We start from the raw sequence: 27420 nt of genomic DNA on the forward strand, positions 1-27420 counted from the left end.
TAAAAGTTTAATCAGTAAGATTTTAATTTTATAGTTCCATTCTTTTCGGCAAGAACACTTGATACAACAAACTACCTCCAAACAGGAAATTTGTTATTTACCAGAAATAGTAACCCAGTATTTTATCAGCAAAAGTCATCCAAGGAAAGAATACAAAGTATGGAAGACCAATGCTTTAAAGGGAAAAATATTCTACAGTAAATTGGGAAGAAATTTTGCCATAAAAAGGTCATTTATTTTTCTGTAAAAGAGATTTTAAAATCTGCTGTTGCTGTTCATAACTGAATATCCCTAAGATCTATTAAGAATTCCTAAATTCTGTTAAAATATTAAAATAGATATTCCTAAAATCTGTTAAAAACTTAAATCTATTAGTATATGAAATAATGCAAACTGGGTACTTCCAAAAGTATACCTAGTTAAGAATATATTTCTTAAACATAATAATTTAAAAAAAAGGAATATATTTCTTTTGGAAGCACTATACAAATGACAGAATTGAAGGAAATCATGCCCTGCACAGTTTATGAACAATAAGAGGTGAAAAAAAACTTAAAATTTATTCAGAAACAGAAAATCTTGTTTGATTCACTTTTGTCAAAATGCTAGATAATAGCTTCATGCACAATGCATTAAAAAATAAACTGAACTGTAATGAATCTATACTATTAATAACTGTTTTTAAGTTACTAACAATTTGGCATAGAGGGGCCAGAGAGATAGTACAGCAGGTAGGGTGCTTGCTGACTGGAGTTCAAATCCTGGCATCCCATTTGGTCCCCCAACCACTACCAGGAGTAATTCCTCAGTAAAGAGCCAGGACTAAGCCTTACGCATTGCCAGATGTGACCCCGAAACAACAACAAAACCAATTTGGTGTAGAAACAATAAAAAACAGAAAAAAAGGTTCTAATGGTAGAGGTAAAAGAAGTCAGGGTCCCTGAGCCACCTTAGTGGATCTGGGTCAAACACTTCTAGACTTCTCATTGCATAAGATACATGAAAGCTACTGTGCTAGGGGCCAGAGCAATAGTACAGCGGGTAGGGTGCTTGCCTTGCACGTGGCCAACCCAGGCTCGATTCCCAGCACCCTGAGCCGGATGGTCCCCCGAGCCCACCAAGAGTAATTCCTGAATGCAGAGCCAGGGGTAACCCCTGAGCACCGCAAGGTGCGGCCCAAAAACCCAACAAAACAAAACAAAAAAACCCTATTGCCTTAAGAGTTTAAGATAGAATGTGCTTGTATCTACTGCAAGCACATTCACATACCAATGAATGTGCTTGCAGTAGATACAAATATAAAATTCTCACATCAGAATCAAATTAAGAATTATCAAGAAAATTCTCATAACCTAACCACTTAAATATTCTAAAAAGAACCTCAAAACTTGTATTTTTTTTTTTTTACCTGCAGATGTCAAAAAAAACCACATGATGACGAAAACTAAAGGGGGATGTTTGAGTGTGGTGACCACTCCAGACCCAAATGCTAAACAAAGTCAGGTAAGGCTGGGAGAGGATCAAGGGCACGAGCTACCAAGACACTCCTGGTCTGATATAAGTCTTTTCCGTATTTCCTCTGGGTCCATTTCAACAGCGAGGAACATAAAGCTTATTTCTTGGGAAGAAGAAACTCCACTTCAGTTTTTAGCCCTCAGGTTTGAACCTTCAAGCTAGGAAAGCTTTCCTCCAGGTGGCCAGCCAAGGTCTTATCCACTTCCCGGAGGGTTCCGAGAAAGTCTTCCACCTGTCAGTCAGAGAGAAAACACAAACACACATGGTGAATTCTCCATCAGGGACTGCCAACGGGCCACTGCGAAAGGAACAGTGCGGGATCTGCAGGTAACAAGTGCACTTTCTGCACATCCCAACCAGCCCAGGAAGCAACTAGCCGCCCCCTTCTTTTCACACCTGGCAATGCACAGGGGTTACTCCTCGCTCTGCACTCAGGAATTACTCCTGGCGGTGCTCAGGGGACCATATGGGGTGCTGGGAATTGAACCGGGTCGGCCGAGTGCAAGGCAAACGCCCTACCCGCTGTGCTATCGCTCCAGCCCCCGTTCTTTTCACTCTTGCACTCGTGTTTCTCCCCACAGTGCTTCCCATTAAGCTATAACTGAGCTATTACTGTCCCCCATGAGACACGCCCCCTCACTCCCACATACCTTAATTTATTTTCCTAAAAAAGCATAACCATGCCACTGGCTCCGAGCCAGGCTGTTTCACACGGAATGTCCCAGAGGGGGGCAAGTGAGCGCCCTCCCCGCACCCCCCAAGGGACCCAGCTCTGGCAGCCAAAAACCTCCACAACCCAACTGCCGCTGTGCTCAAGGCCACTCCCCACACACTCGGGTTGAGCCTCACGCATGAGTCAAGTCTCCCGGAATCCAGGTGGAAGCCAGGTAATGCAGAACTTTGTGACCTTGGACTCTGGGCTCAATGGGACCAAGAGCAGAGATCCTCTGCCTGCTTCCTCCAGTCCCCAGCGACCCAGGGGTCACACCCAGAAGCCACCCACTGCTGGCGCCAGATGATCTCATCACTGGCCACCACCAGATCCCACGGCTGCTTCTACCGCACGGGAGCATAAACACGAAGCCCCCATACTCTGAGCCAGGCTGTTTCACCTGGGGCGCCCCAGAGGATCGAGGGTGAGAGCCCTCCCTGCCCCAAGGGACCCAGCCCCGGCAGCCAAAAGACTCTACAACCCGACAGCCGGCACGTGCGCTCAAGGCCGCTCCCCACACGCTCCGACTGAGCCTCACCGAGTAAACATATTCCTGGACCGCACCACATCCTAAGACACTCCCTACCCATTCTCCATAATTACCACACCACATTTGATGGGGTTCAGATAGGAGGTGAAAAATCAGAGGGAAATATGTGTGTGTGTATGCATATATACATATTTTCAGATATATATGTATATATACTAAAGCTCACATTACCCAAATTTTTAACAACATGTTAGTGATATCCTATAGAATGTCTTAATGGCCCATGCCAAAATAGAACAATCTTCACATTGTTTCCTATATGAACACTGTTTGGCAAGCATGTTCAGCAGTTCTTCATAACAGACAATATGAAAGATATCATTTCGGTTATGTTTTGGGACAGGGATTGGGGTCTGAGATGGAAACATCCCGAATTTGGTGGTGGAAAGGTGTGATGGTGGTGGGATGGTCTTTGAATATTAAATATAATCAAATATTGTGAAGTAACATAAAATAAAAAATAAAATAAAAAAAGCTCCTACTTTCAAAGTGCGTCTTTTGGTAGCAAGTATGACAGAATTGTAGGAACCCTAAAAACGTACTTACTGGGTCCAAGAAATAGTATAGGAGATAAGGGCCTTGCCTTGCATGTGGATGTTACTGGTTTGAATCCCTGGCACCACATATGGTCTCCAGAGCACCGTGAAGGATCACTCCTAAGTACAGAGCCAGAAATAGTTCCTGAACACTGCCAGGAGTAATCCAAAAAGGGAAGGAAGGTAGGAAGGAAGGGAGAGAGGGAGGGAGGGAGGGAGGGAGGGAGGGAGGGAGGGAGGGAGGGAGAGAGGATAGGGCACTTGCCTTGCATGTGGCTGACCCAAGATCAACCCCAGGCATCCTAAATGGTCCCCTGAGCACCGACAGGAGTAACTCCAAGTGCAAAGTCAGGAGTAAGATCTGATCATAGCTGAATATGGTTGAAAAACAAACAAAATAACAAAATAAAACACCTATTTACTAACCCTGTAGAGTCTTACTCTTGTTTCAAATACAGTTTCATGAGAGAATGAGTGCTGAGGAACTCAGTGTTGATTCATCCCTGACCATTTAAACTGTGGGGCTGGAGAGACTCAAAGGGCCGAGCATCTGCTCCGCATGTGGGAGCCTTGCGTCCCGGCCCCAGCACCGGGTCTTCCAAGCCCCATCAGGAGTAACTCCTGAGCGTCGGGTCCAGATTAGCTTCTGAGTACTGCTGGGAATGGCCCAGAAACAAACAAATACTGTAACTTAGACTGTCTGGCGAGTGACTGACGCCTCAGTCACCTTGTCGGCAAAGCTGCCATGTCCTGGGAGTTACACCCACCGTCATTTCCCACTGTGGCCTCGGGGACCAGCGTGTTATTTAAGACACTATCATTGGGTAATCCCCTAAGCCTCCATCATGGATGCATGTACCCCGACTCACCACTGGGCTGTAGAGAGGAAGGAGGTGTCGGAAGGCACAGGAACACTTCTCTTTGCTTAGCTGGCCTTCTTTCAGCCCCTGCGCCGCCATCTCCTAAAGCGGGACAAGGCAAAAAAGATGTAGGGAAGAATAAGGAAACTTTCTCATACGCCACTTGCATGTAAATACAAGCCGTATAAATTATCCTTAACTGGTCCTGCAGGTATTTCCAGCGTTTGACATGGAACCTACCAGCAATTCTGTTTAGTGACTCCAACAGCCAAGTCGTCTCCCCTCCTCTGTCGCTGTCTCTACCCCCTTACGGACCGTATCAGCAATTCATCAGAAGGGCCACAGATTTGGAAGAGCTAGCACAGGGGATACAGGATTTGCCCGCAGCCCAGCACCTCGTGGCCTCCCAGCATCACTGGATCAGCACTAGCACCACCAAGTGGCCCAGAAAATCCTCCACCCTCGGGCCCAGGCAGCATCGGATACTCACAAGCTGGTCCAGCAAGCTGAGCACCACTCAGGAGACACCCCTCCCCCAGGAAAGTTTATCAATACAGAAAGAACCATAAGAAATACAATCCAGAAAGAATCTGACTTCAGTTATACAACTATGACATTCAGTATATAACTAACGTTTGTTTTGTTTTGCTTGGTGATGCAAGACAGTTTTTTTTTGTTGAACAAAATTTACTCAGAAAGATGTGAGGGACCCAGATTCGACCTCCAGCACATTTGGTTCCCCAAGTCCTGCCAAGAGTGATCTCTGAGCACTGGGCCAAGAGTAAGCTTTGAACATAGCAGATGGAGTCCCCGAGAAAGAGAGAGAGAAAGAGAGAAGGAAAGAAAGAAAGAAGAAGACAGGAAGGAAGGAAGGAAGGAAGGAAGGAAGGAAGGAAGGAAGGAAGGAAGGAAGGAAGGAAGGAAGGAAGGAAGGAAGGAAAGAAGGAAGGAAGGAAGGAGAAAGAAGGGGACAAATGAACATGTATGTGAGGTGGAGAGGGAGAGAAAGCATAGCGGGTAGGATGCTTCCCTTGCACATGATCCACCCAGATTCAATCCCCAGAATCCCATATGGTCCCACAAGCACCTCAAGGAGTCATTCCCAAGTGCGGTGCCAGGAGTAAGCCCTGAGCGGATCAACTGACTCAGAGCACTAGGCCAAGAGTAGCCCCAAAACACTGCTGGATGTGGCCACCCACCTCTCTCCCCCAAAACAGGAACATTCTAATAACAGTGAACATATTCTAGAGGAATACTCCCTAAAACAAACTTAGAATAAATTTCTAGAGTTGTGTTATTTTGCAAAGGATATTAAGTAGGCTCTAAGGAAAAAAATCTTTCAGCAAAATGATCTGGAATGCAAAATGTTTATAGCAAAAAGTGAAGTGAGAGGCCAAAGCGATAGCACAGCAGGGAGGGCACTTGTCTTGCACACAGCCGATCCGGGGTCGATCACTGGCAACCCATATGGTCCCCCGAGCCCGCCATCAGTAATTCCTGAGAACTGAGCCAGGTGTAACCCTTGAGCAGTGCGAAGTGTGGCTCAAAAAACAAAAAGTCAAATGCAAAGAGCTGAACATGAAAGCCATATATACTGAGTTGTGAGCATTTGATAAACATAAAACAAAAAATAAAACAACAAAACTCTTGTTTAAGAGTATTAAACTAGAAGTGGTCAAGTCTTTCCTGCCTCTATTTATCCAAATTTATAATACAGTTCTACTATTTTATAGCTTAAGGGGGCTGGAGCGATAGCACAGTGGGTAGGGCGTTTGCATTGCACGCGGCTGACTGGGGTTCGATTCCCAGCATCCCATATGGTCCCCAGAGCACCACCAGGAGTAATTCCTGAGTGCAGGAGTAACCCCTGTGCATCACTGGGTGTGACCCAAAAAGTAAAAAAAAAAAAGAAAAAGAAACTACTGATACTAGTTGGAACATTATGCAGTCTATACTTTTTTTTTGTTAAATAAACAATTAATATTTCTTTCTTACCTTTGTTAATACCTGTAAAATATTAGACAGAAATTCACACGAGATATCCTTTAAGATTTTCAGGTGGAAATCATCTTGGCTTGAATCAGAATTTTTGGTTTCTTCTGTGTCAGACTCTGTTGAGTTCTCTGGCTTCTTCTGACAATGTTCCATATTTTGTAAAACACGAATCAAGCTGTCAATTAGCGGGAGATCTACTGTACATACAGGAGGCAAGGAATCAGTTGATTTTGGTTTCTCCAAGGCACAATTATAACTAAATAGAAAAGCTATAATATTTAGGAATAAAGATCAAGGGGAAACCAGCCCTTTCACATGTCAAAAGCATGTTGGCAATATGGCATTATGCTGCAGCCACCTTCTTGCCCGTAAGGCTGAACCTAGTGATCCCATTTCTGAAGTTACACTCAGTCTGAAAAAGGATAGCCAGAGAATGCGCGCGTGCGCGCGCGCACACACACACACACACACACACACACACACGTGCCCACATTGCCTTGAAACTCTTTCTCTTTTATAAGGGCTATTTCAAAAGTGTTGTTGGATACAAACATACTCTCAGGTGCATAAATGTTTTTCCCTCAAGCATATGGACAGAAAGAGCAACACTCAGGGTCTACTCCTACTTCTGCACTCAGGGATCACCCCTGATCGTTCAGGGGTCCGTATCTGGTGCTGGGAATAGAATCTGGATCTGCTACATACAAAGCAAAAGCACTACCCACTATACTCTCTCTCTAGCCCCCAAATTTGTTCAATTCTAAATGCAAACAACAACCTAAAAAAAATTTTACAATTATATCAAAAGAATCAAATATCTAGGAATCAAATTAACAAAGGTGAAAGATATACATAAAAAACAGTAAGTTACTATTGTTAGAGAAATAAAAGACACAAGCACTGCACTGTAGCACTGTTGTCCCATTGTTTATCGTTTGCTGGAGAGGGCATCAGTAACGTCTCCACGATGAGACTTGTTACTGTTTCTGGCATATTGAATATGTCACGGGGAGCTGGCCAGGCTCTGCCGTGCAGGCCAGATACTCTCAGTAGCTTGCTGGGCTCTCCGAGAGGGACGTAGGAATTGAATCCGGATCAGCCGCGTGCAAGGCAAATGCCCACCCGCTGTGCTCCAGTCCAGAAGACACAAGGTGGAAAAATATTCTCTGTTCATAGATTTAAAAAAACAGTTTATCAGCTTTGGACTTTTTTTTTGGGGGGAGGAAGAAGTAGGGAGTAGTCGGGGGAGACCACACCCAGCATGATCAGGGGTCACTCCTGGCTCTGCACTCAGGAATTACTCTTGAAAAGGCTTAGGGGACTATATGGGATACTAGGATTGAACCACAGGCAAGGCAAGCACCCTGAAACAATAGTTTAAAGGACACCTTATGCAAAACTTTATATAGATTCAATGCAATCTCTCAAAAACCCTAGTGGCTTTGTTCAAGGACAGAAGGGAGGTACTACTAAAATTTGCAACAAACTAAAGAAACCCCCAGGAGTAAAAGCAATGCTGAGAAAAAAACAGATTACAGGTATTGTGTTATCTGACCTTAAACTACACTGTAGAACTACAGTAATCAGAACAGTGTGGTATTAGAATTGTAAAAGCACATATTCAGGCAAAAGGAACATGACAGTCCAAACTCAATCCTTACATACATGAAGTTAGCTTATAAGAGCCAAAAGCAGTAAGTGGGGAAAGAAAAGTCTCTTCAACAAATTGTGCTGAAAAAATTAGTTAGCAATATGAGAAAGGATGAAATTGAATCACTATCTTAAACCATATACAAAAGCTAATCCCCAAATGGATTAAAGACTTAAATGTTAGACCCAACTCCATAAAACACACTGATGGAAACAACTGGGCCGGTGAGGGGGCTAAACGGCCTGGAGTGGACCTCACACCAGGCTGTCTCATCTGGGGCAACCCGGAGGTGGGATGGGGGCAGGTGAATTCCCTGCCCCGTCTCAATGAGCCCTGGCAGCAAAAAAGCTCCAGGACTGAATAACCACCATGCTCACAGCCAATCTCCACAGGCTGGGAAGAGCCTCACCCATGAGTGAACCTGCTGTATTTTAAATTTTAGAATTTCTGGAGCTCTGCGGCCACAGGATATCTCATACTCTATATCACTGATGTACCAAGAATAGCACACCATATTTGATGGGGTTTAAAATAGGAGGTAACCAATCTCAGGAGCGGGGCATGTACACACACACACATGCACACATGCACATATGTGTATGTATAAAAGCACACAAGGCTCAACCTTTAATAAACATGTTAGTAATCTCTCATACAAATGCTTAACGGCTCCAGAGTGAAATACAACAGTCTTCACACACTTTCCACTAAAACTTTTTGGATCATTTTTAGCAGATTATTCATTACAATCAATACAAAATAAATTATTTTGGTTCTGCTTTTGGGGCATGGTTTAGGATTTGGGGTGGAAATATTCGAAATATGGTGGTGGGAAGGTGCAATGATGGTGGGATTGGTGTTCGAATATTAAATGTAATGAATTATTGTGAACTTAATAAAACTTAGATTAAATTGAAAAAATAAAATAAAAGGTCTGCAGTGCATGCTTTGCATATGAGAGCCCCATGTTCAATCCTAGGCACAGCATCCCTGAACACCACTGACAGCAGTAGCCCCTGGCCAGGAATGGCCCAGAAAAGGAAAGAAAAAAGAAAAAACCTTTTTATTTATTTATTTAATTTATTTATTTATTCATTCATTCATTCATTCATTCATTTTTTTGGGGGGGGGGTCACACTCGGTGATGCTCAGGGGTTTTTCCTGGCTTTGTACTCAGGAGCTATTCCTGGCGGTGCTGGGGGTACTATATGGGATGCCGGGTATCAAACCCAGGTCAGCCATATGCAAGGCAAACGCCCTCCCAACTGTACTGTCGTTTACGCCCAGAAGAAAATTTTTTTTTTTTTTTTTTTTGCTTTTTGGGTCACACCCAGTGATGCTCAGGGGTTACTCCTGGCTCTGCACTCAGGAATTACTCCTGGCGGTGCTTGGGGGACCATATGGGATGCCGAGGATCGAACCCGGGTCGGCCGCGTGCAAGGCAAACGCCCTACCCGCTGTGCTATCGCTCCAGCCCCCCAGAAGAAAACTTTTTAAGAAAAGATAAAGAGGGCCAGAGAAATAGCATGGGAGTTAAGGCACTTGCTTGCCACACACATGACCAACCTTGCTTCCACACACACACACAAAAGTGCGTGTGTGTGCGTGTGTGTGCGAGTGCGTGTGCGTGTGTGTGCGTGCGTGTGCATGTGTGTGTGTGTGAAAGAAACAAAAGGGCCCAAAGAAACAGTACAACAAGCAGGGTGCTTGCCTCGCACATGGCTGACCCAGAAACTACCCCCAGCACCACATGGTCATCTGCACCCACCAGGAGTGATCCCTGAGCACAAAGCCAGGATAAGTCCTAAGCACAGTCAGATACGGTGCCCCCAAAACAAGTCAAAGAAGAAAAAAAAGGCGAGGTTTTACAGTCTGACAGAACAGATTTTAATTCATTGAGCTGAACCGGTGCCTACCTTTTTCTCTCTTGAGATACTCCTGCTCCGCCTGGGAGGCGTAGACGGCAGACAACACTGAGAAAATCGAGGCCAGCACGGTTTTCTGCTCCTGCAGGACGATGGGGGGATCATCAGTCTGGCAGAATTCATGGCAGACCAGGTCAAAAAGTAAACTCCAAGTGTCTTTCCCGGTGTCGGGGCACTGTACTTAAAAAAGATAATTTTGAAAGTAGTAACTTTAAAAGGAAAAGCAAGTCAGTGAGTCAACACCATGCTCCCCACATAACATCTTACCAATTGCTTGGATCCCTTCGTCCACCGTGGTAAGCAGCTGTAAGATGCGCATGTAAACATCGAGTCCTTCGGGATGCTCCGAACTGAACGCAAAGAATAATGAATCAACAACAACACTGAACTTACTGTCCAGGGCAGTGTGGCCACTCCCTCACTCAGCCAAACTATCACTGTGCCCTACTCACTGCTCTACACGCTGGGGAGCAAACTACAACCCAGTGTCCGTGCTCACCGGAGCTATATTCTACTGGGGGAATCCATCAAAAGCCAACCAACTATTATGATCAACAATCTCAAGGCAAGAAGTAAAAAAATTCTTTTTCATCCTTCTCACTAAGGTAACCCAGAAGCTCATTCAGACGCAGCTGAATAATCAGAACAAAACAACGACTGAAACTTCTAGAGCGTGAACGCAAGGCACAGACGTTAAGCACAGAAGATAATGTTGTTCCTGAGGCTCACAGGATCCTCCCAACTCCCTAGATGAGAGTACTAAAACCATCAGTTTTGTGATCAACAGTCTTCACAAAAACTCAATACCAGCGTTTCACAGAGACTCACAATCTAAGTTCTTCGACCAACCGTTAAGAGAAAAGATAGTGAACAATTTAAAAGTGGTTTAGCAAATGATCACTATGCACAGAATGGGGTGCTGAAAGGAGATAAAGTGATATATATATGCATGATACTCTTTTCCTAACAGTTTTGCAAACCACACTGCCTGAAAGGAAAAAAGGAAAATTAGAGAGGGCAGGGCATTGTGGTGGGGAGAGAAGAAAAGCGTCTGCCACAGAGGCAGGCAGGGGGTTGGTGGGTGACCGGGGACAATGGTGCGGGGAAACGTACATCGGTGGAGGGATGGGTACTGGAATACTATATGACTGAAACCCAATCATGAACAGCTTTGTAAAGGTCTATCTCACAGTGATTCAACAAAAAAGTTTAAAAAAAAAAGGACATTCTTTACATCCGTAAAGCTTATCATCTAAAAGTAAAAAAGATAAATAAAAGGGTAAGTAATTAAAATATAGTGATATGACTGAGCTGGGTATGTGGCTCAGTGGTAGAGTGGTAGAATATATGTTCATAAAAGGCTCTTACTGTGTGCGCATGCGCACACACACGCGCGCGCGCACACACACACACACACACACACACACACACACACACACACACACAATGAATGCAACACTATCCAAGTCCACGGTGCCAGAAATGACATAAAAGCATGCTCCATTTAATTTGGAGAGTCAGGGAAGATCTCTTAAAAGAAATAACGTTGGGGCCAGAGCAATAATGCAGTGGGTAGAGTGCCTGCCTTGCACACGGCTGACCTGAGTTCGATCCCCAGCATCCCATATGGTGCCCTGAACCCCACCAGGAGTGATCCCTGAGCACAGAGCCAGAAGTTAAGCACTGAGCACCACAAGGGTGTGTGCCCCCACACACCCTGCCCCGCAAAAAGAGTAAAGATGTAGGTTTGGGGAAAAGAGGAAGAGTTTAACATAGATAAAGATAAAGATAAAGCTTTCTCTGAAATAAAGATCATCAAATCAATGAGTTTCAATTTTGAATTTTAAATACTAAGAATGCAAAACAGACCATCAAGCAGACTAATTCATAAACTAATTTCCTAGTGACTACCAATGGTTTTGTTAACCTAGTAATCCCCCAAGAGATATAATCCAGCAGTCACTTCCCACAGATGCACAAACATACAAGGAGCAAAGAAACAAAATGTCTGACATCAACTGAGTCAAATGTCCTAGAGAGAATAAAGCACAAGATTTTTGCTTATCTGATCTCATCAAAAATGCCAAAGATTTTAAGTCAGTAACCATAATTACTGCTGAGTACTCTATAGCTACAAAATATTAGAACAAGTTTTTTCAATCATTACAAATCTTGCAAAGAACAAATGCAATGTCACTATAAAATATTGGGGTGAAACAAACCAAGACTGGTTGTAGGCCACTCACCCATCAAAAGAAAACTATCTAATGGTTTTTGTTTGTTCAGGGGTTATACCCGGCGGTGCTCAGAGGTTACTCCTGGCTCTGCACTCAGGGATCACTCCTGGTAGTGCTTGAGGACCATACAGGATGCTGGAGATCACACCTGGGCCAGTCACATGCAAGGCAAGCGCCTTTCCCACTATATTATCACTCCGGCCCCAAGAATACTATTTTATCCCTTCAAAGACCTGTGGCGACTGGACTTCCCTAGCATCTCTCTCGTGAGGAGTCCACCTACCGTACTTGCTTGGCAGCTTCAAGCACACAGGGCACAATTTTAAACACTGGCTGCTCTTCAGAATCTTCCCGGGGCGGGTCTGGAGGCTGCACAGCCCCCTTTCTAATCCATTCCAACATCAGCTTCTCATCCAAATCAAAGAGCTTGTCCACAACTTCCCCCACTTTCCCCAGCAAGTCAACTGCAGAAAATAAAAATGGGGTGTTGAGATAAGAAAGGCAAGTTTTAGAGCAGTTAATCCATATTCCTAAAGCTACTGCAAGAAAGTCAGTTCCTGCCAAGCATTTACCCCAAGAACCATATGTCTACCTCCTCTGTTTAACTGTGCTTTTCCCTTCTCTTTTAAAAATGGAAGATATATCAGTAGTCTGATAGTTTAGAAATTCTGCATTGGGGCGAGAGAGATAGTACAGCAGGTAGGGCACTTGCCTCGCACACCACCAACCTGGGTTTGATCCCCAGTACCCCATACGGTCCCGGGCACGGCCAGGAATAAGCCCTGAGTGCTGCCAGCTGTGTTCTAAAAACAAAACAAACAAACCCCTAAAAAGCCCTTTGTCTTACACTTAGCTTTGCTTATTTTGTCTTGGGGCCATACCCAGCAGTTTGTGGAGGTCCTGTGGGCCTAGGATCAAAGTCAGGGCTCCTGCAAAACAAATGCTCCAGTCCGCTGGGCCATCTCCCCGGCCCAGCGTTTGTTTGTTGTTTTTAGTTTTGGGGCGCACTCGGCTGTGCTCAGGACTTACTCCTCGCTCTGTACTCAGGGATCGCTTCTGGCAGGCTCTGACCATATAGGGTACAGAAGATGGACCCAGGTCAACCACCTGCCAGGCAAGAGTCTTACTATCTCTCGAGGCCCCCCAGCTTTCATTTAAAGTGATCCCCAGCTATAATACTTAAGCGTTGCAGTCAAGTACGGTTTGATCCCAGTAGGAGATCATGAACAATTCTGTCTCATGAGCTGTTTTGAAGAAACCACTTTTTGTATTTTATTTTTTTTTTCTTTGATTTGGTGATCTCTTTGAGGCAGGTTTCCTTTTTGGGCATCGAGACAGGGGAGATTAGGAAAAGCAGTGATGAAGTGTGGTTAGGTAACTGGTGAAGTTTGTGTTAAAAGACATACAAACTTGGAATTGACTGGGAGGCCAAAGATGTAAAGAAGATTCTAGATGTGAGGAGTAAGTTGTGTGTTGATGGTGTGTGTTTTGTTTGCATGAATGAGAATTTGTAGATGATGTTGAATTTTAGGTAAATTCTTGGCTCGAACAATCACTGTCAACAGAAGATCGTGCTGCAAATATTTATGTTGTAAAACTTAAGTTGTAAAGCTAGTTAAGTCTTTCTAACAGCTAGTCTTAATATTCATGGTACAGTTTATGTAAGTTACCTTTTACATTAAATATAAAAAGATTCATGTCAATACAGATTGAATATTGGGAATCAGTTTAGGGAAAAGAAAGAAAAGCGGATTCTTTCATACTACAGAAAAAATAAGTTGTAGGAAATTGGGCTGATTGCATATCTAATTTTTAAGACTAGAATGCTAAAATAATATGAAGGGAACTAAGAATCCCTTGTTATGAAATTGATCTGTGAAAAAAGATTGTTACTGGAAACTGAGTGAGACTTGAGGCCTTTCTTCCAGAAAACAAGGACTTGTCAGGCCTATATTAGGTTCTGAACCTCAATGCAATGTATTTGTACTTATTAAAAATTGTTTCAATGAAAAGCATATTAGTATGAACTTCTGGTCTAATTGGGAGTTCTTCCATTTGAAAAATGTGATATTTGCATGGAACCTTTTGAATATTTTTGTTTCCTTGGTTTCTCCTCTAATAAAAATTAGCATTTTCCCTTTTGATATAAGAATAAAGAGCAAACATGCTATTTGTAAATTGATGTTTAGTAAATAGAGATAAACCTGAAATAGTAGAATACATTATAAGCCTAATCTTCACTGTCACTGTCATTCCGTTGTTCACCGATTTGTTCGAGCGGGAACCAGTAACGTCTCCATCTTGAGACTTGTTACTGTTTTTTTTTTGCATATCGAATACGCTGCAGGTAGCTTGCCAGGCTCTGCCATGCGGGTCGGATACTCTCGGTAGCTTGCCGGGCTCTCCGAGAGGGATGAAGGAATCAACCTGGGCCAACCGCATGCAAGGCAAAAGCCCTACCACTGTGCTATTGCTCCAGCCCAAGCCTAATCTTAGATAGTCTTATTGAAATGTTTCTCTTAACTATCTTTTGAACCTATATTCACATTGGTTTTCTTTCTTTTTCTTTTTTTTTTTTTTTTGCTTTTTGGGTCGCACCTGACAACGCACAGGGGTCACTTCTGGCTCTGCACTCAGGAATTACCCCTGGCAGTGCTCAGGGGACCATATGGGATGCTGGGAATCGAACCTGAGTCAGCCGCATGCAAGGCAAACGCCCTACCCGCTGTGCTATCACTCCAGCCCCTCACATTGATTTTCAAGATATTTTAAGTTATATTTTTCCTCTTTTCAGAGCTGCTTTTGGGGGGTTTTAAAAATTGAGGTGTAATTTATAAGTGGCTAAGTCTCTTTGATCGGGCTTCTTTGTAACTGGCTGGATGTTTTGCTCTAGTCTTCCAAGAAAGGACCATTTTATTTTTTAGAAAAGTCACGTGGTCTTTACCTTTGGGGACTCCTTTGCATATGTATTCTAATACAAATTTAAACCCAAGTAGACCTCATCAGATGTTACCCCATGAATGTTGACAATGGAAGGAATAAATACCTTGCCTGTAGTATATCAGTTCTGGGCTGAAAAGCTAGGGAAGAAAATTTGCTTTTTTGTATAAACTAGGAAAAAAGTGTGAAGTTCCCCTGTTGACCTCAGCAGATGAACTGAGCTGACAGTATTAATTCAGATTCAAGGATTACCTGAATCTTGGTTTGTGTAGATTTGTGATCTACATGCAATATTAACTGAATGAGATAGCTTTTACAGTACCGTAATGTACATCGGCTCTCCCCACCCTCTCAACACCCATTAGCTAATGAACTTTGTACACTGGCATTGAAACATTACAGCAATGTTTTGTTGCACCAATTTTATAAACTTTTACAGTGCAATACATGTTACTTTTCAGAAACAAATCAAAGGTTAATTTCTCAAGGTTATTGCTGCTGGCTTTGGCAGCATATGATGGAGGATCTTTTATATACATTTGTAATAGATAAAAATCTGATTGGAAATCCTTGTTTAAAAAGCTTAAACCATGTACCAAGGATTTGGTCCAAATTGTGTAGGATAAGTTAAACTTAAATTGCATTCTATTAACCAGTATGAGTGTATTTCTGTAAGCATAGTTAGGTTGAAATAAAGATTTAAAAAGCCTTTAAAAAAAAATAAATAAATAAATTGCATTAACCAGTATGAGTGTATTTCTGTAAGTATAGTTATGTTGAAATAAAGATTTAAAAAGCAAAAAAAATAAAAATAAAAAAAAACAAAGTGATCCCCAGCTGCTGGAACATTCTATGACTGAAACCCAATCATGAACAGCTTTGTAACTGTATATCTCACTGTGGTTCAATAAAAAATAATACTACTAATAATAAAACAAATAGTGATCCCCTAAAACTTATCTGGTTCCCTAAAAATTAGATAAAAATTGTGTTTCGAGATTACATAGTGACTTACCATTTGTTGAACTTGACAAGATGAAGCAAATACTATCAAAAATAGCTGGATGCTCCCGGATTCTTTCAACCCAGATGTTGGCCACTTCCGTCTGGGAAAGGCAAGTAAGCAACAACCTGCACGATAAAAGTGAGCTTAAAAGTTGTATTTCAGGGGCTGGAGCGATAGCACAGCAGGTAAGGTATTTGCCTTGCACTTGGCCAACCCGGTTCAATTCCCAGGATCCCATGCAGTCCCCCGAGCACCGCCAGGAGCAGTTCCTGAGTGCAGAGCCAGGAGTAATCCCTGAGCATCGCTGCGTGTGACCCAAAAGCAAAAAAAAAGAAAAGTTGTATTTCATAAGCAGTAACGGGAATTCAAGAATAAAGAATTAATGTTCCCTCCCAGCATCCCTCACGAATGAGCAAACAGAATAAAAAGCAGGCAAGCGTACCTGCTTGTTTCGAGCAGGGTCGGGGGATCCGAGTCGTACAAACAGTGCAGTAATACCTGGCTACAAACACAAAAGTCAACATGTCACGTCTCTCCTTTCAAAATATCAAAGGAGCATTTGTTTCACTCCTTTAGCATTTTAAGAAGTGAAATTTGGCATCTATGCATGGCAAGCCCGTAATGCACAAATCTATTGTAAATAAGCAAAAACACCCAAACATGTCTCCAAGAAACAGGACAGCCTACGGCTCCGTGGTCCCACGGGTACCCGTCCATATCACAACTCTCCATCCCACCCAGAAACGGCTACTGCCTACCCTAAACGTTTTCAGCAATCTTTTTCTTGGCTTGCCCTTGTCATGTTATACACTTCATTATGCTCTGGAGCGCACGCGGCAGTGCTGGGCGTTACTCCAGCTCCAGTGCTGGAAAGGAAGCCGAGGACTTCGGCACACAGGGCGCGTGCCCCAACCCACGGAGCTGGCGCCCCGGTGCGACATTTTTGTTTCAAGCCTCATTCACGTTGAATATATTCTATCGAGTCTTGATTTTGCTCAACCGATTAAGATCGAGCCATGTTGTTCCTTTTGCTGTTCTTTGATTCACTGCTGCAAAATACACTCTCGTCCTCTGAATACAACACAACAAACTTCTCCAGCAGGGCACTGACGGCCACTGGGATTGACTCCATGATTTTAAGCAATGGCCTAAGGAATTTTTCTATGACTGTCCCAACGCATGCCTGCTTTTTCTTTACCATACGCTTGCAAAGGGCTTTTCTGGGACACGGCAGAGGTCTATTTTCCAACTTGACTAAACACCCTCTTGTTCCAAAGGGGTTAAACAAATTTCTATCCCAACCGCAATGTAAATTGTCCTGTATTATTTTAAAATAAAGATTTAATTGAATTTGCAAAGTACGCGAACATGACTCATTCTCAGATTTTTGACAGAGACCACTAAAAACCAAAATAATCCTGTGTTATTTACTTCAGGAATAACTGCAAAATTAGAAATAAAGGCAAGAAATAAAAACAAGAAATAAAGCCCTTAAAGTAGTACTATCTTACCTAGAAGAGTCCATCACTTCTAAATAGGAAACCCAGGTCTTGAATCTTGTGATGATAACTTCCTAAGAGACTTTCCTTTTTGGGGTGTGATAAAATTGGGGAAACTGTGCCACACCCAGAAGTGCTCAGGGCTTATTCCTAGCTCTATGCTCAAGGAGCACTCCTGGCAGTGCTCGGAGAATGTATGGGGTGCTGGGAATTGAACCACAGTCAGTTGCATGTGTGTCAAGGGCTTAAGCCCCTATTTTATCCAGACTCAGAACAGCTTTTGAAATTTTTTTCTAAGTACAGTTTTCATAACCTATTGTGAACACATTTCTTCAAACAGCCATAAATCCCAGAAAATGTATGCACTCAATTTTTAGCGCACACTCCCAGGGCCCAAACCATAGCCACCGGGTTTTTCATCTTTACAAAGCCCAGTAGGGGCCAGCGAGACAGTATGGCGAGTACAGGACTTGCCGAGCACACAGTGGACACAGATCGAGCCATGTTGTTCCTTTTGCTGTTCTTTGATTCACTGCTGCAAAATGCACTCCCATCCTCTGAACACAACACAACGAACTCCCCAGCACCACATATGGTTCTCCCATGCCTTGCCAGGAGTGATCTCTGAACACAGCCAGGAGTAAGTTCTGAGCATAGCAGGGATGGCCCCCGAAACAAAAAACAAAAACAAACAAGTCCCTCTATCAAAGTTTTCATTAGACTCCAAAGAGAAGTATAAAAGCCTTTGAGTCACAGAGGTAACCCTGAATCTTCTGTCTGTTGGCAAGTTCAAGGCCCTTGGATCTGAAAGTCAGGAGTTGCAGAATAAACCTGACCAACAAATCTACTTTTCTCTATTCTGCCTCTCCGCCCCTAAGAATCCCAGAGACTAAATGGTTTTGGACTCTGGCAGGTACCTGTAAATTCTAGCTTTGTCCCACTAATTCTTATTCCTATTTGGTTTATCGTCTGCTGAAAAATTCAGGTCACTTTGCCACCAAAGAAGAAAACAGGCTTAAATCAGAGTCATGTTCATAACCTGCGTCCATAACAGAGAATTATTTTGGATATAATCACTTTTGCAGTGCTAGGGACCAAACTCATACAAAGTAAGGACTGTGGCACTGAACCATATCCCCCACCCTATGATATATATTTTATCCTGATATACATTTCATCAGGATTTCCTTAGTGATATGAAATGTGAATTCATTTTTTTAAAAACACAACTATTATGCAGCAAAACTTACCCTAGATTTTTATTATTGCTGATGGACACACATATCTCCGGGAAACAGGCCATATTACCTAAAATTCCCACACAGATTTCCTGCCAAAGCAAATTTCACAGGTCACAATGGCGCTTAAGCAAAAGACATATAAAATAAGAACTTGGGGAAAAAAAAATTAACTGAGCTAAACTTGGGTGAGAAAAAAACGGTACTAAGTATAGTAACTAAATTACTTGGAACCCTAACTGTGAAAATGATGTAAGCATGTAGATTAGGGGAGGGGGGCCCCACATCATGGCAATGAAATTCCTGGGAAGGAATAAAGCCACTAGTCATTCCTAAGTCTCATCCACCTAATGGATACAGAAAGCAAGACCTGATAAGACCTTCCCCAGTAGCAGACCCCGAGAGTGGACCCCTCCCTACAGAAAGGGCCCGAAAAACTCCTTGAGAACCCTCAATTTCCCCCTTTAATCTGATTTGCCCCATAGGTTAGCCCAGACCAGAGAGAGAAAGCTGGACCCACTCTCCAAAAGATCTAGGTAAGAGCAAAGGTCAAAAAAAAGGAGTTTTAAAGAAGACCCACTTCCAATCTACCCTCCTTGGCAACAAGCCTAGCAACGGACTTTCATAAAGCACCAGAGGGGGCAGATTGGAGAAACCCTACAACAGCCACCTTGAACAAAGGAAGGGCTCGCAGGTGTTGCTTATGCCCATGTGGCCGAGCACGTGTGGCGCCCAAGCATGCGTGTCACCCGAATCTCCCCTCTTGAGAGGTGTACTTTATACTCTCCTATCTAACTCAGGGATGTGTGCAGGGGTTCCCCTCGCCTCTGGAGAAGCCGGCCTTCTCTCCTGTGTGCATTACCCTCTCTCACTTTCTCTCCCTCCTTCCCCTTCCTAAAACCCTCCAAATATAGTGTTTTATTTCACTGCTCGTCTCCTCCTGAAATTCTCTGCGAGGCAAGACCCTGACCTGGGTAAGGCCTGAGACTGACTTTCCCTTCCTGCAAAGAGCAATTCCTTGCTCCAGCCCGAGTCGGTGGCTGCCCGAGAAATTGGGTGGTGGGGATCAACTCCTGTGCTGAGAAGACCAAGCGGGACCTCGGGTGTAGCTTGATGGCCACCTGGCGGGGTTCTGGCCCATGCACTGGGACTTACTGCAGACTTCATCAGTCCTCGTCTTCCGAGCAGGATCTTGGGGTGGCAGAGGCAGATCAGGAGAAAGTGACTGTCTCTCTCCTCTCTGCCTCACATAAGCCACCCGTGGGAGCCACCTACTTCACTGTAATGGACTCTCTCTCTCCTCTCCCCACACCCCTCCACCTCCTTCCCTTCCTCCCTCCCCTATAATATATACTTTTTAGGCACCATGACTAGGAATAAAGTACTGAAAGGGTATCATGGACATCCCTCTACCTCCTTCCAGCACTCAGTTCTCGTTCAGCATGATCATTTCCAACGATCACTGCCATCATGGCCTCTTCTCTGTCCTAACTGCTCTCCCCGCCACCCCACTTGGGGCACGCCTCCAGCCACGAACCAGTCCTCCTTGGGCCCTCACCCTCAAGTTCCCAGAAAGAGAAGCCATGTAGTTCAACTGATTATACTGCAGTCAGACGGGTTCATCTCCCAGCTCCATTCTTTCCCAGGTGTACACCCACCTACAATTTTTTTTTTTCCTTTTGCTTTCCAGGTCACACCCGGCGATGCACAGGGGTTACTCTGTGGCTCTGCACTCAGGAATTACTCCTAGCAGTGCTCGGGGGACCATATGGGATGCTGGGAATCAAACCCAGATCAGCTGCATGCAAGGCAAACGCCCTACCCGCTGTGCTACTGCTCCAGCCCCACCTACGAATTTTTTAATCAGAGATTTAGATCTTTGATTTTATACAGTGGAAATAAATGCCTATCTCGGACAAACAATAAATCAAATACGTGGTCAATACCAGGAGTTCATCACTAGAATCTCTTAACAGGTATCTACGGGTCGCCGACATCACACACAGCACGTGGCCACCGATACGGCACTAAAGCACAGACACTGGGCAGAACAAGACTGGATGGAAGGAAAGAGAGTTGCTGGGCGCGGTGACCATCAGCAGTGGCCACTGTGGAGCTATGCGTTAAGGAGTCGGATCAAATACTGGACCGGAACAAAGGCGATAGAATGGAAGTAGGGAAGCGGTCGGGATAAAAATGTGCATTTCTGAGATGAGAAGCAGACAGGTCTGGTTAAAAATAAGGAGCATCTGGAGGGTTAGGTCTTATGCTGGAAGACAGTTTAGATTCAGACTATGAGAAGTCTTTTTACTTTTTGCTTTGCCCAGCAATGTTCAGGGCTTCCTCTGGCTCTGTCCTCAGGAATCACTCGTGGCGGTGCTCGGGAGACCATATGGGATGCTGGGATGTAAGCCAGGTCAGCAGCCACATGCAAGATAAACACCCTTCCACTGGACTATCGCTCTGGCCCCAGATTATGAGAAGTCTTTAGCAACAGGCTGTGTTTACAACGAAAGCTTTTAAGTCACAGATAATCAACAGAACGGGGAGCCTTTTCCTGTTCTGCCACACATTAACCACAGAGCTGGCCGTGCTGATCTGGTTTCCAATGAGTGTTGGTCTCCTGTTTCATCCCAAGACTATACTTCTATGACTGGCATGTCAGACAGCCCTTTATCTGGAACTGTGCAAGAGGTACTGGGTTAAAGCCAGTAAGACGATGACAGAAAAAATGAAAGACCCTCCCGCCTGAACTGTTACCGCTGAAGAGAACAGAAAAGGACCGACTTACCCTTAATCGAGGACACCTGGATTTGGCCAATACGCCCATAAATATGTCAGGGGCATTAAATTCTTGGAGAAATAGAGCGACATCCTGAAAATAAAAATCACAATTCACATGAATGCTGAATAGTCCCCTCTCCCCTTTTGGGCTACACCCAGCTGTGTTCTGGGCTGTCTCCTGGTTCTGCACTCAGGGCTCACTCTCAGCAAGCTCAGGGGACCAGGTGCCGTGCTAGGGATCAGACCTGGGTCAGTCGCATGCACTTGCCTTATCCGCTGCATTATTACTCTGTCCCCTTTAAATTCTGCAGGCTCAGCAACCACACAAATTTTAATTCCAGGGCCAGGAAAATAGCTCAAAGGGCTGAGGCACATACTTTGTATGTGGGAGGCCTGGGTTGGCCTTCCCAGCACAGCACGGTTACAGAATACCACCAGGAGCAACCCCTGAAAGTAGCCCCTGAGCACTGTGGAATGAGCTAGCCACACAGACCCCTAGGCCCCAGGGGAGAAAAATTAATTCCATATATACCTCCCCTTTTTTGTCTGTTTGGGGCTACTCCCAATAGTACCCAGGACCTACTCCTGGCTCTGCCGCAAGCATCATTTCTAGCAGGGCACAGGGGGCCACACAGAGTGCCAGGGAATGCTCGGGATTGAAGCCAGACTGGCGACACGCAAGGCAAGTGGCCTACCCACTGTACTCTCTCTCCAGCCTCTCTATCTCCTTGTTTGAGACCAAATATTTAAAAAACAAAAAAAAAATTAAATGGGGCGAGGAAATGTGTCATAGACAAAAGCAGTCTTAGAGCCTCTGGAATGGTCCCAGGCGATGAAACAGTTCCAGAAGTCAATCTAAACTTGTCATGTTACAAAGACTTGTCCTCCCTTACTGGCCTGGTTACCTACCTTAGTGATCCACCGACTGAAAACTCTTATCAATTCACTCAAACACATTTGCTGTTTCCCAGGTATTATGCCAGAAACTGGAATAAAATAGCTGAGGAAAAGGCGAAAACATGGCATTCCTGTCTTCTAGGATGGTGTCTTCACCCCCGCCCCCAATCTGCAGGTGTCGAGAGGCCAAAAGCCAATGTCTACCACCTTGGTTATCAACATGGGTCCCATGGCCAGAAATGCAGACAGCCCGTCTGCAGATACGAAGAGGCGGACAACGCTATTCTACAGATGAAAGCAGGAACAGGAAATAAGGGTACTCCGACTGGGTCGTACCCCAAGTCAGAACCGGTGGCTTCTTTTCTTGGTTTGGGGGCCACTCTTGGCAGTGCTCAGGGCTTACTGCCGACTGTGTGCACAGGGATCAGTCCTAGCAGTGCTCAGGGGATCGTATGCTGTGCTGGGGAATCAAACCCGGGCCTGCAGTGTACAAGGCGAGTGCCCCACCCCCCACTGTACTATCTTTCCAGGCTCAGAGTCTGTGTTTCCAAATTCCTCAACAGGAAAAAATTCTGAACACACATAACTGTGCCAGTTGCCCAGCTCCTTCCTAGAGATGCCCTGTACAGCTCCTAGGGGGACACTGCACAGGCCAGTGGCCCTGGAGTAGAGTGGTGGCCCAAATGCATTCGAACGTGGGTCCCCAAACTGACTCAGCCATGGAGATTTGTGTCAAATCTTGAATAAAACTAAATAAACTTCTATAAGCTTATATAAAATTAAGTTTCTGGCTATCTGTTGCCTCAGATTTTTCACCAAGCTTGCTTGAGGTGTATCTGTGAGAGCTTGGCGTGAAACTTAAAACGGTAATGCACTCAAGGAGCCCAAGAAGGGACTTCAAAGAGAGGAGAAGCAGAATCCACTCAGACAAGGTGAGCTGCGTGAGTGCTAAGAGAGGCATGCACCGGGGCCAGGGACAGCACAGCAGGAAGGGCCCTGCCTCGCACACGCAGACACGGGATATACCACACAGGGTCCCCTGCACCTTCCCAGGGGTGATCCCTGAGTGCGGGGCCAGGAGTAAGCTGTGAGCACCAGCGGGTGGGGCTCCAAATTAAAACCAAACAGAACAAAGCATGAGCTAGATGCCAAACTACTGCTGCGCCTTTAGATTTATCAGAGAAGCAACTCTGAAGGGGTGACATTAAGAAAGGATTAAGGGGCTGGAGTGATAGTACAGCAGGGAGGGCATTTGCCTTGCATGCGGCAGATCCGTGTTCGATTCCCAGTATCCCATATCGTCCCCTGAGCACCACCAGGAGTAATTCTTAAATGCAAAGACAGGAGTAACCCCTGTGCATCGCCGGTGTGACCCAAAAAGCAAATAAAATAAAATTATATATATATATGCACATATATAAGAAAGAATTAAAATCAATCTGAGAACAGAGACTGGATAACAGTGCGTTGTACAACGGTTTCCGTGAGAGCTCATAAGAGTTTTTAAATACCATTTCTAATAGCATACAAGAATATAAAAGAATCTAAGATAAGAATATAAATAGGGTCAGAGAGGTGGCTCAAATGGTAGGGCACAAGCTTCACTGTGCGATTTCTGAGGGTTGCTCCTTAGCACCTCAGGGAATGGCTCCAGGCTGCCAAGCACCTCGAGGGGTGGCAAACAAAACAATAAAATAGAAAACAGGATCCAAGAGACGATAGAAGGGTTAAGGAGCTGTCTTGCTTACAAGCCACCAGCCCCTATTCAATGCCTCAAATAGCTCCTAAGCACTGTTGCGTATGGCTCAAACCCCAACCCCACAAAACAATAAATAAAAATAAAATAACAGGGGGCTGGAGCAATAGCACAGCAGGTAGGGTGTTTGCCTTGCACGCGGCCAACCTGGGTTTGATTCCCAGCATCCTTGAGCACCGCCTGGGGTAATTCCTGAGTGCAGAGCCAGGTGTGATCCAAAAAGCAAAAATAAATAAAATAAAGTAACAATGTTAAAAAAAAATTCACCACCTCTGGGGGCCAGAACAATAGTACAACAGGTAGGGCATTTGCCTTGCACGAGGTTGACTCGAATTCAATCCCAATATCCCACATGGTCCCCTGAGCACTGAGAGGAAGAACTCCTGAGTACAGAGCCAGCAATAACCCCTGAGCAGGTGTGACAAAAAAAAAAAAAAACACCATCTTTTACCTTACAAGGTTTTTTTTTCAGTTTCAATCCAAACCTTTACTTACCTCATCCATCGACATATCCCATACTCGGCAAATTTCATTCTCCATTTCTTCATCCAGCTCCTTCTGCTGGTCCTCATCATCTGAGCTAGTTTTGGTGTCTTTGGGGCTAACAAGCTTCGGAAACACAAAGGAAGAAAAGAAATGAATAAATGGAACAAAACTGTCCATAGTACTCAATTAAATGATCATTTTTGGAAATCACAAAGATAGTGGACTGGAGAACAGCACAGCGGGTAGGGCATTTGCCCTGCATGTGGCCGACCCGAGTTCGATTCCTCCGTCCCTCTTGGAGAGCCCAGCAAGCTACTGAGAATATCCCGCCCACACGGCAGAGCCTGGCAAGCTACCCATGGCGTATTCGATATGCCAAAAACAATAACATGAAGACGATTACTGGTGCCTGCTCGAGCAAATCCATGAACAACGCGACGACAGTGCTACAAAGATAGTAAGCAACAGAGTCACCTCAAAGCTTCTCTTGCAAAAGTCGTTTAAAAATATAGTACCCTGGGTAGAGTCATTCACTCAACACACATGGAGTAATGTTACTATGAGCTGTGGTAGATGGAAGCTGGAGAAATAGTACAATGCTTTCCTTGCATGTGGCCAACCCTGGTTTGGTTCCTAGCACCACGTATGGTCCCAATACCTGCCAGGACTGAACCCTGCCAGGAAGAAGCCCTGAACACTGCTATTCGGGTCCCCAAGCCAAACAAACAAACAGAAAAAAGTAATATGAAATTCCTTGCTTTCAAGCAGTTTGGGATCAATAAAGGAAAACTGGTAAGCTGCTAACCACAGCAGAGGAAGCTAATTCATTCGAATTGAGGGCAAAGAGTGAGGGACCAATAATCTTGAAGTCTTGGAGAAGTTCAGGAAATTCTCTTGGAAGACATGTAAGCTAAGGAGTGTGTCGGGTAAAGGAAAGACTCCAGAACATGGCATCAGAGCTCCCAATGGGTTAAGTACATTTCAGGAATGAAGAGCAAAGGAACATACAAAGCGCCCTGGATCCTGAATTCCAAACTAAGAAATTGTATTTTCTCCTCTAGGGAAAGGGAACTACAAGAAGTTCCCAAGGACACCCTTTATTTCTTCTTTTAATCTTAGAGAACTATTGTAGCAGCTATGTAGAAGATAGGCTGTCTGGGGCAGAGACTGAAAACTGGGAAATCAATTAGAAACATGGGCAAGTCCTACTTATTGTGTCTCCTGTGTGCCAGGGGTAAGCACCCCAGGGATATCTTATTTAACATACATAATAGCCCTATACATAGTCATAGTTCCTGTGTCCCCACCCGCCCATCACACACACACACACACACACACACACACACACACACACACACACACACACACTTTACAGAAATTATGAAAGAAATCTAGGCTCCAAGCAACAGCGGGATGACCTGCTTCGAAAGTCTCAAAAGCCACATACTGCATGATTCCAAAATAATTTCTTCCACTACCACAAAAGCCCAAGGCAAGGAAATGTAATGTAGTAAAGGGGGGTGGGGGGCAAGGAAGATTAGATCAATCTTCACCCCGAAGTTATAGGAGACGGTCAAAGCAGGAAAGAAATCAAGGTGGCAAGGAAGAAGAGAAAGGGAAGGAATGGGGGAACACAAGCTGGGACCCTCGGCTATACCCAGGACATGGGGCAGTGTGTAGCTAGCGATACATCCAAAGCACAGGCTCAAAGGCACTGAAAACATGGGATCTAAGGTGCAACCAGAGAACTTTGCAAGGTGCAAAGGTGTGGGGAGGGAGGGAGGGAGGGAGTAGAGGAACACTAGCGGAGAGAAGTTGACACGGGTGCTAGCTAGAACAGTATATGGCTAAAACCCAGCTACCGATGACTCCTATGGAACAGGTCTTTAGCTCAGTTTAATCAGCATTTTTCCCGGGAACGGACACACTCGGTCGCGCGCTGGGCAAAGGCAGCGGGAAGCGCGCGCGGCTCCCCGCACGTTCCAGCCTGGGGAAATGTGCAAAAGCAGCGTGGGGGCTGGGCGGGGCGGGGTCACCTGGATGAGTCCGCTGAGCACGCCGAAGAGCCAGTGCTTGCTGTACACTGTGCCCCCTATGCAGTCCCCGGAGGCCTCGTCCTCCTCGCGACTGGGCGGCGGCGGGGATGGGTTTCGGTCCATGCTTTGCCGCCACGGCCGCGCCGGAAGTCGCCGGAGCAGGCGAGACAGGCCGGGCGGCGGCAGAGAGTCCGGCGCGCTGGGCGCAGCTCCCGCCACAGCGCCCTCTGCCGCCCAAGGGCTGTGAGGCTTTGGCAGCGCAGTGTGTAGGCTATGGGACTTGCCCCTAGGTCCCAGGACCAGGGAACGATTTTTTTTTTTTTGCAGGATATGTTATTTATTTATTTATTTATTTGTTTATTTATTTATAGTTAAATTTTTAAATTTTGTTTTCAGAGACTTTTTCCCAATAGTTGTTTCCATTCAATATTTCAACACCAATCCCACCACCATTATTTTGGATTTTCCCACCACCAGCACCCAAGCCTGCTCTCTAGGCAGATGCTAAATTATTTATTTTGTATTGCTTGTATTGCTCCACACAGGGCTATTTTCACTCGGGGCGCCCCAGAGGGGGGTGAGTGAGAACCCTCCCCTCTCCAAGGGACCCAACCCTGGAAGCCGACCTCCACTACCCAAAAACTGCCCCGCTCATGGTTGCTTCCAGGCTGTGAAACATTGTAAGACACTTCCTACCCATTTTCCATAACTACCACACCATATTTGATGGAGTTCAGACAGTAGGCAACAAATCATGCAAATTCGATATGCCAAAAACCAGTAACAACAAGTCTCAC

The 27420-nt window shown here is 44.8% G+C and overlaps 1 protein-coding gene across 2 annotated transcripts; it reads right to left on the bottom strand.

The window, feature by feature from the left end:
- SAAL1 (serum amyloid A like 1) lies at positions 1–26763 on the bottom strand. 2 transcript variants are annotated; one of them, XM_055143943.1, is made up of 12 exons: positions 26624–26763; positions 24597–24710; positions 21456–21539; positions 18677–18756; positions 16370–16429; positions 15937–16052; positions 12265–12445; positions 10012–10094; positions 9736–9924; positions 6169–6362; positions 4183–4275; positions 1–1747 (listed from the first exon to the last, which is right to left on the bottom strand). In XM_055143943.1, exons 1-12 carry the CDS (start codon positions 26744–26746, stop codon positions 1655–1657), a joined length of 1410 nt encoding a protein of 469 aa, XP_054999918.1. In that variant the 5' UTR covers positions 26747–26763; the 3' UTR covers positions 1–1654. The 2 variants fall into 2 exon arrangements, with proteins under 2 accessions (XP_054999918.1, XP_004621717.2); XM_004621660.2 differs by having other exon boundaries at positions 6169–6365.
- Positions 26764–27420: the final 657 nt, after the last annotated feature.

This window comes from Sorex araneus, chromosome 6 (genome assembly GCF_027595985.1).
Source record: "Sorex araneus isolate mSorAra2 chromosome 6, mSorAra2.pri, whole genome shotgun sequence".
Classification (NCBI taxonomy): Eukaryota; Metazoa; Chordata; class Mammalia; order Eulipotyphla; family Soricidae; genus Sorex; species Sorex araneus.

Excerpts from the sequence above, each read along its gene's own strand:
- SAAL1 (XM_004621660.2), bottom strand. The coding sequence starts at position 26,746 with ATGGACCGAAACCCATCCCCGCCGCCGCCCAGTCGCGAGGAGGACGAG. Across the intron at positions 12,446-15,936 it reads CTTGTCAAGTTCAACAAATG|TTGACTTGCTGGGGAAAGTG; the intron begins GTAAGTCACTAT and ends TATTTTCTGCAG. Across the intron at positions 10,095-12,264 it reads GAAGCTGCCAAGCAAGTACG|TTCGGAGCATCCCGAAGGAC; the intron begins GTAGGTGGACTC and ends CTTTGCGTTCAG.